The 15,175-nt window shown below is 39.1% G+C and overlaps 1 protein-coding gene across 1 annotated transcript in view; it reads right to left on the bottom strand.

Annotated features, from left to right (window-relative positions):
* Window positions 1-10,642: 10,642 nt before the first annotated feature.
* The window catches only part of LOC108717498 (patched domain-containing protein 4), a 74,414-nt gene continuing 69,881 nt past the window's right edge, over window positions 10,643-15,175 (bottom strand). Inside the window, exon 3 of the mRNA XM_018264732.2 lies at window positions 10,643-12,286. Within this exon, the coding sequence (XP_018120221.2) occupies window positions 10,653-12,286 (1,634 nt within the window). The 3' untranslated portion in view covers window positions 10,643-10,652. The remainder of the gene's footprint in view (window positions 12,287-15,175) is intronic.

Raw genomic sequence — 15,175 nt, 5'->3', positions numbered from 1 at the left:
TCCTAACATATGGCACCTAAACTATACAGTGGGCACATGTGTAGGGCAAAATAACAACTCTATTTTATTTTCTGAAGGTTTCCCGGGCTTGTGTAGTGTAATGTATTTGCTGCTACATATACGTCCATTGTACTTTGGCACCATATGCAAATTAGGCATCGCTAGCGTAACTTCGCTTTGCTTGACGAATTAACGCCAGTGCAACTTCGCTACCGTTTGCCTCCCTGAGCGCAACTTCGCATTTTAGTGAATTTGCGTAGCGCTGACGAAACTACCCCTGGCGAAGTGCGGCGGAGTGTGGCGAAGCTGTCGCCGGCGCAACTTCGGATCTTAGTGAATTTGCCCCATGATATTTCTGTCCAGGATACATGAAAGGACTGGGAGTTGTATCTGGTTTAAAGGATAAGTAAACCTTTAAAATAAGTGAATGTAAAATTGATGAGGGGGCTATTCTAAGCACTTTTGTCATCTACATTCATTATTTATTTATTTTTAATTCCAAGATATTAAGGGATACATGTACTGTTAATATGAATGAATTTTGTTACAACAGCGCCACCTGCTGGTCAGTTTCCCACCAGTCTGACCAGCAAGTAGTCAAGGAAGTTGTCAGGAGAAAGAAAGAGGCTGCTCTGATGTTCTTCTGCTTAAGAAAACTATTAGAAACCTTTCTCAAATATTTCCTAAGCAGAAGAACATCAGAGCAGCCTCTTTCTTTCTCCTGACAACTTCCTTGACTACTTGCTGGTCAGACTGGTGGGGAAATGACCAGCAGGTGGCGCTGTTGTAACACAATGCATTCATATTAACAGTACATGTATCCCTTAATATCTTGGAATTAAAACAAAATAAAAAATGAATGTATATTACAAAAGTGCTTAGAATAGCCTCCTCGTTACTTTTACATTACTTATTTAAAAGGTTTCCTTACCCTTTAAAGAATTGCATGTTCTGTAATGTACATCTGGGTACACCCCAGTTATATCAAACATGACCCTTTGACTTTAATGCCACAATCAATCACTTCTGGTCTGATGGGAAATGTAGACTTGAAGGCTTGGGTTAAAGGTTGGCATCTGATCTGTCTGGCAGTTCTGCTAAGAAACCTATATCATTCTCACCTGTTGTTGGCCTAGAATTCTACTACACATTTAAAACTAATGATTTAACTCATAAGGGGCAAACAATCACTCACAGGTTTATATAATAATCTTTTTATAATGGGCATCACATATTCAGTACTATAGATGAGGCACTTCAATTTGGGCAAATGACTGCAATTCAACCAACACTACTCATAAAGCTTCCCATTCCAGCATAAGCACACACTTTACTATTCACTCACTGCTGGCACAAACAGACCACACTACTTTGCATTAATATCCATGTTACAATCTTGCTCACAAACCATGATTTCCGGCCAAATTGTAAGAACCAGCAATTCGACCAACAGTGCCCTTACTGCTACCCTTTCTGCTTAGGGGTTTTTTGCTTTTTTGATTAATAAGATGTCAGAGAAAATCAGAGTGGCTCCTACAATAGGATGTGTAAAAAATACACACACCAACACAGATGTATTTCATTGCACATTTATTAATTAGCTGACAAAATCTGAGCATTTAGTCCAGTGGCATTGCTCACTGCTGTTCAGTTCCTCAAGATGGTGCAGGTGGGAACAAAATCAAATGGATGATCTGAAATGGTTACATTTGGAACTTGTTGGCAACGTTCAAAATCATGATTGAGTTGTGATAAAACATTCTCTAGCACACAATATAAACAAACCTAGATTTCCATCAGTTGTTACATTTCCATGATCTGTAGAGAAGCCCATTATTAATTTCGGAAATTCCTAGTTTGAATAATGGCTTTTATTGGGACCTTTAGGAAAGTCTATGGCATAAAATAAACCAGGACCGAATACAATACCACTGACACATAACCAGGACCATCTTGCAACATACAAACCAAGTGTGTGTTAAATAGTGACCTCCCAAATTAGTGACTTGTTAATGCACCAATGTTTATCTTTGGCTTGTTTCCGGTTATTGTGTACTGTCAATGAATATGACCATAATGCAGAAGTATTGGAGTAGGTACTACAAGACTTAGTTCTGGCAACCCTCACTGGATGGTGTAATACAACTATTATTGAAACTGGGCGACACAATCACAGTTTAGATTGGGCAACAACCCTTGTTTCAGATGCTGCAGCATAAAGTTAAAGATTACCCATAGGGTAAATGGATTCTGTAATTGCTCTGAAACAGTCACTTGCATTTTGATACCAACATCCCCAGTTAAGGAGAGAAAACCCATCCTATCTACAGCCAAAGTTGTGCTTGTTCAGAAAATCTCATTTATTTGCTGGTTTGTCTCACAATGACCAGTTCTGATAACAATTAAAGGGATCCAGACCTCCTGCTTCTGTCCTCTCTATCAACTGCAAATTCACCAATTTGGTCTTCAAGCCAAGTGGTTGTTTTCCCTTTTGCATTATGCAGATACACGATTCCCATTTCATTCAATAGTGTGACTTTACAACACCTAGAATAGGATTGTTTTGAACCAAAGAACACAGTTTTTAGACATTGAGTGGATGTCCTCCTATGAAACAGGTTGGGTTTCTTTTTTCAAGCAGGTGTATTGTATGGGGGAATGAAAATCTAAATATTCTTGATCTAAAGGAATAATTTTTCCTAATATTCTCCCACTCTAGTTGGTTTCTCCACCTGCTTAGCACCACCATATATTTCGTTCAATACCAGTCCCCTTCCCTTCTTTCCAAATGGTACTTTTTAATAATCTAAGTTTTTTTTAGGACTTTCACAGAAGGATATAGTATTGCCATCAAGTAACATAATGGAAGTCTAGGGGTTACACTAGAGGAAAATAGAGGAAAAAAAAATAGATTTTTGTATGTTTTTTTTGGCTACTTCGACCATCGAATTGGCTACTTCGACCTTCGACCTTCGACTTCGATTCGAACTAAAAATCGTTCGAATATTCGACCATTCGATAATCGAAGTACTGTCTCTTTAAAAATTTCTTCGACCCCCTAATTCGCCACCTAAAACCTACCGAGGCCAATGTTAGCCTGCTAACACTTTTCTGATCGAAGGATAATCCTTCGATCGATGGATTAAAATCCTTCGAATCGTTCGAACGAATTGCCCTAAATCCTTCGACTTCGAATATCGAAGTCGAAGGATTTTAATTCGGCAGTCGAGTATCGAGGGTTAATTAACCCTCGATATTCGACCCTAAGTAAATGTGCCCCTAGGCATAGCTTTTCCTTGGGTTCCAAAGACTCAAACATTCAGTGTCGGACTGGCCCACCAGGATACCAGGAAAGCTCCCGGTGGGCCAAGTTGTCAGTGGCCCCTCATGCTGCTAAACTTTTGGCCTATTTCATGGCCATTCCCTATTTCTATGAGAACAAAGAGGCTAAATAGATGGAGACTATGAGAAGAGATGTTGATTGTGGAGATGAAGAATAATAGTATTGAGAGTGGCCCCTGGTCTAAGGTTTTTGGGTGGGCCCCTGGTGTCCCAGTCCGACACTGCAAACATTTCAACATTCAACAGTTATGAGAAAAGTCAGCCTTCAACTGAGATCAGGTAACCAAGATGAAAGCTCCAATAATTAGAGAAATGGTATTTAACATATTTACTTTCTGTACAGCTATCCGGCCCAAATCATGAATATGTGCAGTTCAAGTTCTTTTTCAGGGATAATTCCAGCACAGACCACAGAAACTTCCAAGTACAATAGGAACCTCTCCCATTGACTTAAATATATACAAAACCTCGTCAGGTCTGAGATGCCGGATTTTCAGATTCAGACATTTTCCATCCTCGGGGTATGATAAATCAGAATAAATCAGAATAAAAACAGAATTTTTCAAGTTTTTGACATTCGGACTTTAATAAATAACCCCTTTAATGTGCATGGAAATTCCAATAAATTAGTTTCCTTTTTTTTAATTCAATAGGAATCAAATAGGATCTAAGAATGAAGTCAAATAATTTACAAGTCACCCAGTCCCTAATTTCCCCAACAAGAACCTGTTGATCTGTATTTGGAAAAAAATGGGCTCTAATAAAAACACTTGTAACCTTTAGAGAAACCAGGCATCGTTCATGCATTTTCTTAAAAGGATATACAGTATATTCATGCATTACTAAAGGAAAGTATCTCTCTGTTATTATAGCAGCTCATCAACTGGAACAAACAGACTTTGGGGTTGAGTCATGTGTTAAGAAATTTAGTTCTGATATTCGGGGACTGATTTCAATTTTGAATCATTGGTCTCTTTGTCAGCTGCAAAAACTTAGCCCAATTTACCCCACTGGTATCAGTAAATGTGAATGAATTATGGTGATGATTATCTAGGGTTATTCTCTTCATGCATTCTTTTTGATAAATTAAATGCAATGTGCTTAAATAATTTGGTTAAACTATTGCATAACAATATATGCCCAAAGTCTTATATATTCTCTTCATGCTTTCATTAAAAAATCATATAAAACAGATAACCTGCTGTTTAACCCCCTGAGATCACTACCATGAGTGCATTGAATGAGACATGCATATCTGTTGAAAGGGGTTAACATTTAAGGTCAAAATAAAAGTAAAAAAAAATTTTTTTAGTTTGAGATTCCCTTCCCAGAGACTATTATCCCACTGATACTATAGACACCATCTCTCCCTACTATACCTGCTATGCCACAGTCACACTCCCTTCCCAGAGACTATTATCCCACTGTTACTATAGGCACCATCTCTCCCTACTATACCTGCTATCCCACAGTCACACTCCCTTCCCAGAGACTATTATCCACTGTTACTATAGACACCATCTCTCCCTACTATACCTGCTATCCCACAGTCACACTCCCTTCCCAGAGACTATTATCCACTGTTACTATAGGCACCATCTCTCCCTACTATACCTGCTATCCCACAGTCACACTCCCTTCCCAGAGACTATTATCCCACTGTTACTATAGGCACCATCTCTCCCTACTATACCTGCTATCCCACAGTCACACTCCCTTCCCAGAGACTATTATCCACTGTTACTATAGGCACCATCTCTCCCTACTATACCTGCTATCCCACAGTCACACTCCCTTCCCAGAGACTATTATCCACTGTTACTATAGGCACCATCTCTCCCTACTATACCTGCTATCCCACAGTCACACTCCCTTCCCAGAGACTATTATCCACTGTTACTATAGGCACCATCTCTCCCTACTATACCTGCTATCCCACAGTCACACTCCCTTCCCAGAGACTATTATCCACTGTTACTATAGGCACCATCTCTCCCTACTATACCTGCTATCCCACAGTCACACTCCCTTCCCAGAGACTATTATCCACTGTTACTATAGGCACCATCTCTCCCTACTATACCTGCTATCCCACAGTCACACTCCTTCCCAGAGACTATTATCCACTGTTACTATAGGCACCATCTCTCCCTACTATACCTGCTATCCCACAGTCACACTCCTTTCCCAGAGACTATTATCCACTGTTACTATAGGCACCATCTCTCCCTACTATACCTGCTATCCCACAGTCACACTCCCTTCCCAGAGACTATTATCCACTGTTACTATAGCACCATCTCTCCCTACTATACCTGCTATCCCACAGTCACACTCCCTTCCCAGAGACTATTATCCACTGTTACTATAGGCACCATCTCTCCCTACTATACCTGCTATCCCACAGTCACACTCCCTTCCCAGAGACTATTATCCACTGTTACTATAGACACCATCTCTCCCTACTATACCTGCTATGCCGCAGTCTCTTCAAACATGTGACTTTAGACCCAGTTACTATAGTTGCATATTTTGCTATTATACCTGTTATCCTACAACACTTCCATTAATGTTTTGTTTCTTTTTCTTATATGGGTGCAGCTCAGTAGGCTAATAGGTGCATTGCTATGAGTTCATACCTACAGCAATTTTTCTGCAGGGCCCCACCCACTACATGTGCTGCTTGGACTCCCCCAAATACAGCCATGTGACACCCTGGTCTCCTGATATTCATGGCTACTCCCAAAACACAGAGTACAGATAAGATGAATAAAATGTCCAAATTACATAATTGTACATTGAGATCATTATTGGCTATAACTTACCTCTCTTTTAACCTATTAACATTTGTTATGATTATAATGTTATGCTGAAAGTCCTAACACTGATAACTCGTGGCATTCATTTGATCATTATTGGTATAAATGTCAGTGTTTAAGCAATACAAAGACAAGATAAACATTCCAAACCTGACAAAATTGGCTTTGGCATAGAATTGACACATTAAGTTCTCTCGTCTACAAGTGTATTTTCCCTGATATTCATATTTTTCACGTATGTCATTGTGTTAATATTTCTGCATTTCAAAATAATCATTTGTTTGTCTATAAAATTCTATATACAGTCTGTTCCCTGCTTTTTCGTGTTTGCGGTTGTTTATAAAATACCTCGGAAATACCTCCCTATGACCAACCGTGGTCTAATTCAAAGGCTCCCAAACTGTTTAGGAACATTTGCCAGTTACTGTCCTACATGAAACGCCCAGCTTGAAAGTCAGTTAAGATCAGATTTTGGGGAAATGTTTAGATATTTTAGAAACTCTGACTGAATGACTGGTATATCGATATTGTCTTACTGTATATCTGTACTCATTTTATAAGCTAAATGGGACCCTGACATAAAGTTGGACCTTTAAGGGGGGGTCTGGCCAAAGGTTGGATCTTCAAGTGGAGCTTGGAATGAAACCATTGTCCTATCTGGATCCAAACTCAAGTTTTGTCCACCCCTATTGGGTCTTTGTATTGGCCCTTTCCCACCTTAACTGGCACAATATAGATCTACAGCTGATACATAATAATATCTGATAGCATCATGCACTGTGAAATTGAAAGGACACATCAACAATGTATAAGCAAGTCTACTGGAAACAATACAATAGGGCTTTACCAGCACTGGGGATATTCAACCCCAGGAAGTAAATTTGAAAGGAAAGCTTTTGATTGGCTGCCCAGGTACAAATTTGCCCCTCTGCATTCCGCACATTTTCCAGAACATTCTTACTGTTATAAACTCATAAAATAGTATATGTTGTTTCTTCAAGCACAGGGAGATTTATGGGAAGGTTGGGTACAACAGATGCATTGGAAGAAGTAAGACCACATCCCATTGCATGGAAACAGTATCCTGTGCCAAACCTCATATAACTTCAGAAAGGTTGAATATCTAACTCTTTTTTCCATTGTTTTAACCTGGGTTATTTGCCTTCCTGTGCCTTCTTTTGTCTGGGTCAAGTTTCACAAGGGTTTGCAATTGCTCCAAGGCAACAGTGCCAGCAAACAAAGTATGAAATATCGGTCTTGCTTCTGAGATCAATTCAATAGCTCTTTAGTAGACCTTTCTTCTGTCATAACAATGAACAGAGACTCTTTTTGAGGAAGTTACTTGTCTGTATTGCAGTAGAGCCTACGATTAGGGGGTAATTTAGCAAGTCCCAATTTTTCTGATTTTTTTAATAAAAAAAGCCTGACCAAAGTAGAATCCACAATTTAATAGGTTCAATTAAAAACTTAAGAAAATCAAGCAAAAACCTGAATCGTTCTATATTTTTTTTAGTTTTTTTCCGAAAAGGTAGGAGTTTCTAATTCCAGCACAGGCCACAGAAACTTCAAAACAGGATAGGGGCCACTGCCTTGACTTATACACAACCACGGCAGGTCTGAGATGGCGGATTTTTTGGATTCAGGCTTTTTTTCCTGCAACTGGCTTTAATACATCTTGAAAAATGTAAGTTAAAAAACAAAAACAACAACATTTCATGTGTTTCCCCGAAAAGCCCGACCGGAGTTTAGTAAATAACCCCCTACACTAAGGGGCAGATTTACTAAGCTCGAATGAAGGATTCGAATGTAAAAAACTTCGAATTTCGAAGTGTTTTTTGGGCTACTTCGACCATCGAATGGGCTACTTCGACCTTCGACTACGACTAACGAAGGATTCGAACAAAAAATCGTTCGACTATTCGATCATTCGATAGTCAAAGTACTGTCTCTTTAAAAAAAAATTTGACCCCCTACTTCGGCAGCTAAAAGCTACCGAAGTCAATGTTAGCCTATGGGGAAGGTCCCCATAGGCTTGGCTAAGTTTTTTTGATCGAACTATATTCCTTCGATCGTTGGATTTAAATCCTTCGAATCGTTCGATTCGAAGGATTTAATCGTTCGATCGAAGGAATAATCCTTTGATCGTTCGATCGAATTTTCTGCGCTAAATCCTTCGACTCCGATATTCGAAGTCGAAGGATTTCAATTCCCATTCAAATATCGAGGGTTAATTAACCCTCGATATTCGACCCATAGTAAATCTGCCCCTAACTGTCTGTGAGATTTAAAGCCCGTAAGGCTGTGCCTTAATATACCATATAATCTACAATCCTTTTACACGTTTGTTTGGAAGACTGCTTTATGAGTTCCTGCTTTACTGCAATGTGGTTTTGATTCTCTTCCTTAGCTGAAGGTTCAGGGCAGTGCACCTGGACCTCTTCCAATACTTGGTGAGTTAATATTTTGGAGGCCTTATTTGATGAAGATACTTGTCTACCAATACTGATATTTCGTTAAAAACAATGTTAAAGCTTGAAATGAACACAAAATTACAATGTGGCTGGGCAGCAAGCCGCCCTGTAAATTCTGCCGCCCTAGGCCCGGCCCTTTGTGGTCTTGCCACAAATATGGGCCTGATCACCTTGAGATGCTAGGCAGGATGCAGCACTAAGGGTTTAAGTTATGAACAATTTACTGTAAGTGTACATGACGCTGGTGCCGTTTCGCAAATTTTTCGCCTTTTCACGCAGATTTTTCTGCGAATCTAAATGCCCCAAATTCGCCCATCACTATTTAAAATGAAGGTCACCTTAAAATGAATTTATATTCTGGCAAATCTCTTTGCTACAGTTCTGTTTGTAATCATTTATTTAATCATTTGAATTATTTGAATCATTTATCTTATTATTTATCTTATTATGAGAACGTCATATTCATATACAATTAGTTGCCTTAAAACCAGCACGCACACACACATACAGTGAGACACACATATACACACACAGAGGCAAGTCAACACACATACACAGTGAGACACACATATACACACACAGAGGCAACACACATACACACGGTGAGACACATGCAAAATTAAATGACAGAAAACAGACAAAAAGGATTTTTAGATTACTGCAGGAATCATTCCAAAGTTGAATTTTTAGGTGACTTCCTTTTTAAGTGCCAGATCTCTAAAATGCTGCTAAACTGCAACTTACAGAATTAATCATAAGGTGCAATAAAGGATGGAAGATAATCATTAGTCGGCAACTCTTTATGGTAATGGGCTATGCAACCTTCTTGAAGTACACTTATTTTCCCTGACCAACACATCGTCATAAACCCTAGTCCAGAAGCCTACATACCTAAATTAAATTTGGGCCGGAATCCATCTGTAACTTGAACAAGTCAAAGAACAGTTTGGTCTCAACAGTTAGTTAGGAAAAATCTGTGTGCAGCTTAACATGGAAGCTAAATTGGTCATGGACATGGTAAACCCAGGACTCACATCTGTTGATACCGTAATTAAGCTGGCAACATCTGGACCAACTGATGGGGTATCTAAAAGCCTGCTGATCGACTGGTCACATACAGTTAATATGGCGGCTCATGAGAATGACCACTCAGTATGAATCTGACCAGATGCCAACATGGAAGTAATAAAGCCCATGCTGTTCCAGATGTGCCAATGAATGGGAGTCATCAGGCAGTTTATTTAGTTGGGGTGAGATGGCATCAAAGTGATGGTGGGCAGTAAAAACCTGAGGCACATAAAGAAAAAAAATAGTTCAAAATGCAAACATTTCTATATTAGAATACACTTGAGAACCACAGTGCTCAAATTAGCCACTTTCGATGAATGCAAAAGAGCTGCCTATACTAAATACTGAAAGGTGGGTATTGCCCTGAAACACTGATGCCTGTGTCACTGCTCTAGTGTCTGTGATTGCCACAGAGTCATCCATGTCCATGGGCTTAGGTGCAACAAAAAACGCTAAAAATATATCCCAAAGTTTCCTATAAACTACTTGCCCCATAGGCAAATACTGTAGCGTAACAAATAGCTACTAACCTTTCTGTGTAGCATATTGATTGAATATCCAATCACTATTAAACTGAAATTTCCCGTTGCCCATGGGCAGTCAATTTCCATTGAAACCAAATGAGATAACCCTTATTGCGCCTCATTTATTTCACATATTTAGAACATGGGTGCGTTTAAAGACACAAGCAAAGTCAGCTGCTCTATAGTAAGGAAATATCGCCTACTACTAAATTTAAATTTCCACCAAACAGTTTCAGTATGAAAGTGAAGTTATAAAAAATGTTCGATCGGTTTTCGTTTTTTTTTTTGGTCAGTATAAAACAGGTAGAAAAAAACTCGCACCTTGATGTTTCAAAAATTCCCCTTCTTAATATCACTTGCAACTTTGGCCAACACAAGCGGTCGATTTTATTTGCCTACTGTCCCTGCTAATTTTCAACTTGGACTTTTCACACTGCAGTCACGTGATCTGCATTTTCCTGAATTTCGATGCACTCGATCTCTTCTCTCTCCTTCCGTTTGGCTCTTTTTTTTTTCTTGTGCCGTTTTTTAGAAGGCGGGAAAAAAGTCAAGAAGACAGGCAATATGACAAAACAGTGCAGTAGCGTGCAACTACCAGTTAGCAGCAAGCATTTGAACAGTGTGGAGGTCAAGTTAGAAGGCACAAAAAGAAGGGGTACCAGCCCAACGAGAAATGATACAACATTTTGAATAATTGCTGTGCCATGCTCCTTGAGTGAATCTTGTATGCATAGCGTTCTTGTGTGCTCGGTGGCTAATACAAAGGTATAAAGCAGAGGGGAACAATGATCTATGGCAAAATTCAATGCATATATAAGGCACATGATAGACACACAATCCATTTCAACATTCCATAAGGTCATTAAACCCAACACTCCCAGTTCAATTGATGTGACCGTAATGATCAGCCAAAAGTTTCCCAAAGGGTGTATGACCAAGAAGAAAGTTAAGATCAGCACAAGCAATACACTAAATCCAGAGATCAGGACTGGCATAGTCACCGCCATCCCGTAGTGATCCATAAAAACAAACGTAGGGTTGAACACTATGAACTTAATGCTCTGTATGAGAGATAGGGGTCTCAGCTTTTCCAGCAATTCCACCACTTCCCGTTGCGTATTCTCACTAGTCCTCGCCACCAGGAACATCCGAGAAGCAATGATGTTCGACTCGTCTCCTGATCTTGAAATGATGATGTCGTTCTTGAAGTGCTGAAATTCTGCCCTCCGTAGGAAGCTGTTTTGAAGGACATTGATGAACTCTGTTTTATTCGAAGCGGAAACATTAGCAGCTTTTAAATATCGGTAGTACTGTTCGATCCACGATTCCGTGTTGAAACCAGAACTTATGGTTTTTAGATCTTCCTGCACGGTTGAATTCCAATACTCGAGAGGCTCGTAAATATAAAAACCAATCACCGGACTGTAATTGCTAAAATATTTTTGCTGAATGTGGGCATAAGAGACACTGGGGGATTCATTGGCCAATAGGTTAATTATGTTTGATCCACCACTCATTTGTAAGCAACCCATGAAAGAGAATGATGCATAGATGAGATAGATAATAACCACAAAGGGTTTCACGTATGTATTAGTAATCCATTCATTATAATGCTCTCGAAGGAAATGTTGAATGAAGTGGTTCTCATAAGGATCTGGTTCGTGGTGGGAGGAGTGCGGATGTCCGTCGCTCATGATGGTCTGAAACCATATTGGTTTTCTGTCCAAATACTCCTCCGAGGGAATTTTGCAACAAAAGATGCTGTGGTAACGGTTTTGCTCTAACTGACCAGCAAACACTAGACACGAACCGTAGAAAGAGAAGACATAAAAGTAGTTGAGGACTATGGTGATGCACATGTTCTGGCAGAAGATCCTGACGGCTTCAATGTTTGTAAAAGGGCTGGCTCCCATGCCGAATGTGATGATGTAGAGAGAACTGGTCACCGTGTAAGAAACCATGACATCGGAATAGGCGTCTGCCACTCTGTCTTTAAATGGCAAACTCTCTCTTGTTCTGCGCCAGCCTGAAAGAAGTTCAAACACCCCTTTAGTTCCATGGCCTGCAAGAAAGATAAAAACAAAGTCCAACCTTTAATAATGCTAATATGTTCTACATAAACGACATATACAAAATAGCAGTATTTCTATATTTATATTCTTATTAGGTTCTGTATCCAGTATGAACTTTCTTTTAAAATATTATTTTAATTTTATCATTGGCTAAATTTTAATTTCCATGAGAAGCTTTTGCAATGCTTATAATTAGAATCTGAGACAAAAGTGATACAAACCAAACACAATTAATTTTCTGCTGACCAGAGAAACTTCAGATGACTCTCTTTATTTTTTCACAAGCTTAATTTTCTGAGCAGAGCAACATTACATTTGCTTTTTATTGGCTCCTGATGAAGATGGATGTGATGGGGTCTTTGTCTGTAAGTGCCACTGGGGCAGGGACTGATGATGACTGACAAATACTGTAATCTCTATAAAGAGTTGTGCTAAATGGTACTGTGCTATAAAATAAGCATAATAATTCCTTAACCCTCTGCTCATTTTACAGGCAGTTTGGGGTATATTTATCAAAGAGTGAAGTTAAAAGTGAAGTTCCGCCACTAGAGTGAAATTCCGCCACTCCATTAATTTCTATGGGATTTTTCTAGGCGTATTTATCAAAGGGTGAACTTTCACTTCGCCCATTGATAAATACGCCTTTTAAAATCCCATAGAAATGAATTGAGAGCTGCGGAATTTCACTCTAGTGGCAGAACTTCACTCTTTGATAAATTTACCCCCATGTGTTTAAAGGGTCTTCACTGAATTTTGTCAAACATTAGTTTTCCAGACTAAATGAAGCACACGCCATACACATGATTTTTCTGCAGGGACCTTCTAGGAATGACATAAAGTAATAAAGAGATAAACCTCATTAAGACACAAAGCTAAATGGAAGCTGACTCCAGTATAATCAGGAAAATGCACAAACAAACACAAATTAGGAAAAAAATATTGTTGCAGGTTATTTAAAAATGTCTTCCCCTTTCTAAAATAGGATTTTAATAATAAAAAGGTAACAATACAAGCTCCTGTATCATTCAGAGACCAAAAAAATGCAAAAGCACCAGGCTCACGACTCAAACTGCCCCATAGATCTAGTGACCAATCAATGCTAAATGTTGATTGGCACAAATTCCTGGTTTTTGCAAGGTACCTAATTAGATTAACAGTGCACAGATAAACCCTGGACATTATGGACTTTTTATCTAAAAGCCAACACAGTTACAAACAATGGGGAGAAGAATGGGGTTTGTTTATACAAAGTTCATGTTGTCTGATAACAAGCAGCAACTTGTCACCATCTTGCCTTACTATGATCAACTTCTCTTACTGTCTCCATCCTTCCCTATTACCTCTATTAGTCACATCTTCCTTGTTATCTCCATTTTGTCCTACGATCTCCATTTTCTGCACTGTCTTACTGTCAGATCTTCCCCACCTTGTCTTACTGTTATATCTTCCGCTATTGTCTTCATCGTCTCCTACTGCTGCCATCTTGTCTTGCTGTTGCAATACAGTATTTTCTGTCTCAATGTCTTCCTACTTGTTCTACAGAGTTACTGCCGTTGCTTTTGTTTCATCTTGACCTACTTTTGTCAATTTGTCCTTCTGTCTTCATATTTCCCTACTGTCTCAATCTTGTTCTATTGTCTCAATCTTGTCTTACAGTATCTTGCCCAGTTGTAATATTTTTTTACTGTATCATCTTCCTTTACTTTCTTTATCTTATCCTACTTCTGTCATCTTCTCCTACTGCCTCCACTTTGTCTTACTGTCACCATCTTTCCATACTTTCTCCATAATACCCTACAGCTGCCACCTTGTTCTACCATACAGTATCCTCTAACTCAGTGATCCCCAACCAGTAGCTCGTGAGCAACATGTTGCTCTCCAACCCCTTGGATGTTGCTCTCAGTGGCCTCAAAGCAGGAGCTTATTTTTGAATTCCAGGCTCAGAGGCAAGTTCTGGTTGTATAAAAACCAGGTGCACTGCCAAACAGAGCCTCAGTGTAGGTTGAGAATCCACATAGGGGCTAGCAAATGGCCAATCACAGCCCTTATTTGACACCCCAAGAAGATTTTTCATGCTAGTGTTGCCCCCCAACTCCTTTTACTGCTGAATGTTGCTCATGGGTTCAAAAAGGTTGGGGATCCCTGCTCTAACTCAATATCTTTCTACCTGCTCTTAAGATAGAAGGGGGAGGGGGGCATTTTGGACCCTACTGTGGGCCATTCCCATTGACCCTATGGTGGTATTTAGTAAAGGTATACGATAATCAAAACTCTACATTTGAAAATCTATGTTAAAATATATATATATATATATATATATATATGTTTTGTTTAATTTCTGTTCAATTCTAATTAGGATCAGAGAGTTCTAGTGATGGGCGATTTTGACCAGTTTTGTTTCGGCAAAAATTCGCCACCGGTGATAATTTGCCAAAATGTATTAAAATCTATGCCCGAAATTTTTTTGACGTGCAGCAAATTTATTTTGACCATCTTTTTTTGGATACACAACATTTTTTTTCTCCCATTGAAGTCTCACCCATAATCCGTTCCTTTTTCCTTGCTTTTTTTATCTCACTCTCCTAATTAATCCTGTCAATGAGCTCAGTATCCTGCAATGGTGGAACTAATTGGTTTTGGAGATATCTGTATATACAACCCAGTTTACCATAATCTGTAGCTGTACATGGGCTGCCATCTTGTGCCCACAATATAAATAGGAAAATTAAATGAAAACTGTAGATAACTTTAGATAATGAGCAAATTCCTAAACTCTGTGTATCATTTTCTACAAGGACAAACTATCCTTCTATCAGCAAATATCTGATTGGTTGCTGTGGGTTTAGATCAGCACCAGGAGATTCCCAAATCATTTAAGT

Source organism: Xenopus laevis, chromosome 5S, assembly GCF_017654675.1.
Source record: "Xenopus laevis strain J_2021 chromosome 5S, Xenopus_laevis_v10.1, whole genome shotgun sequence".
Taxonomy (NCBI): Eukaryota; Metazoa; Chordata; class Amphibia; order Anura; family Pipidae; genus Xenopus; species Xenopus laevis.
Note: the sequence above shows the minus strand (reverse complement) of the source record. Positions and strands in the feature narration are given on the sequence as shown.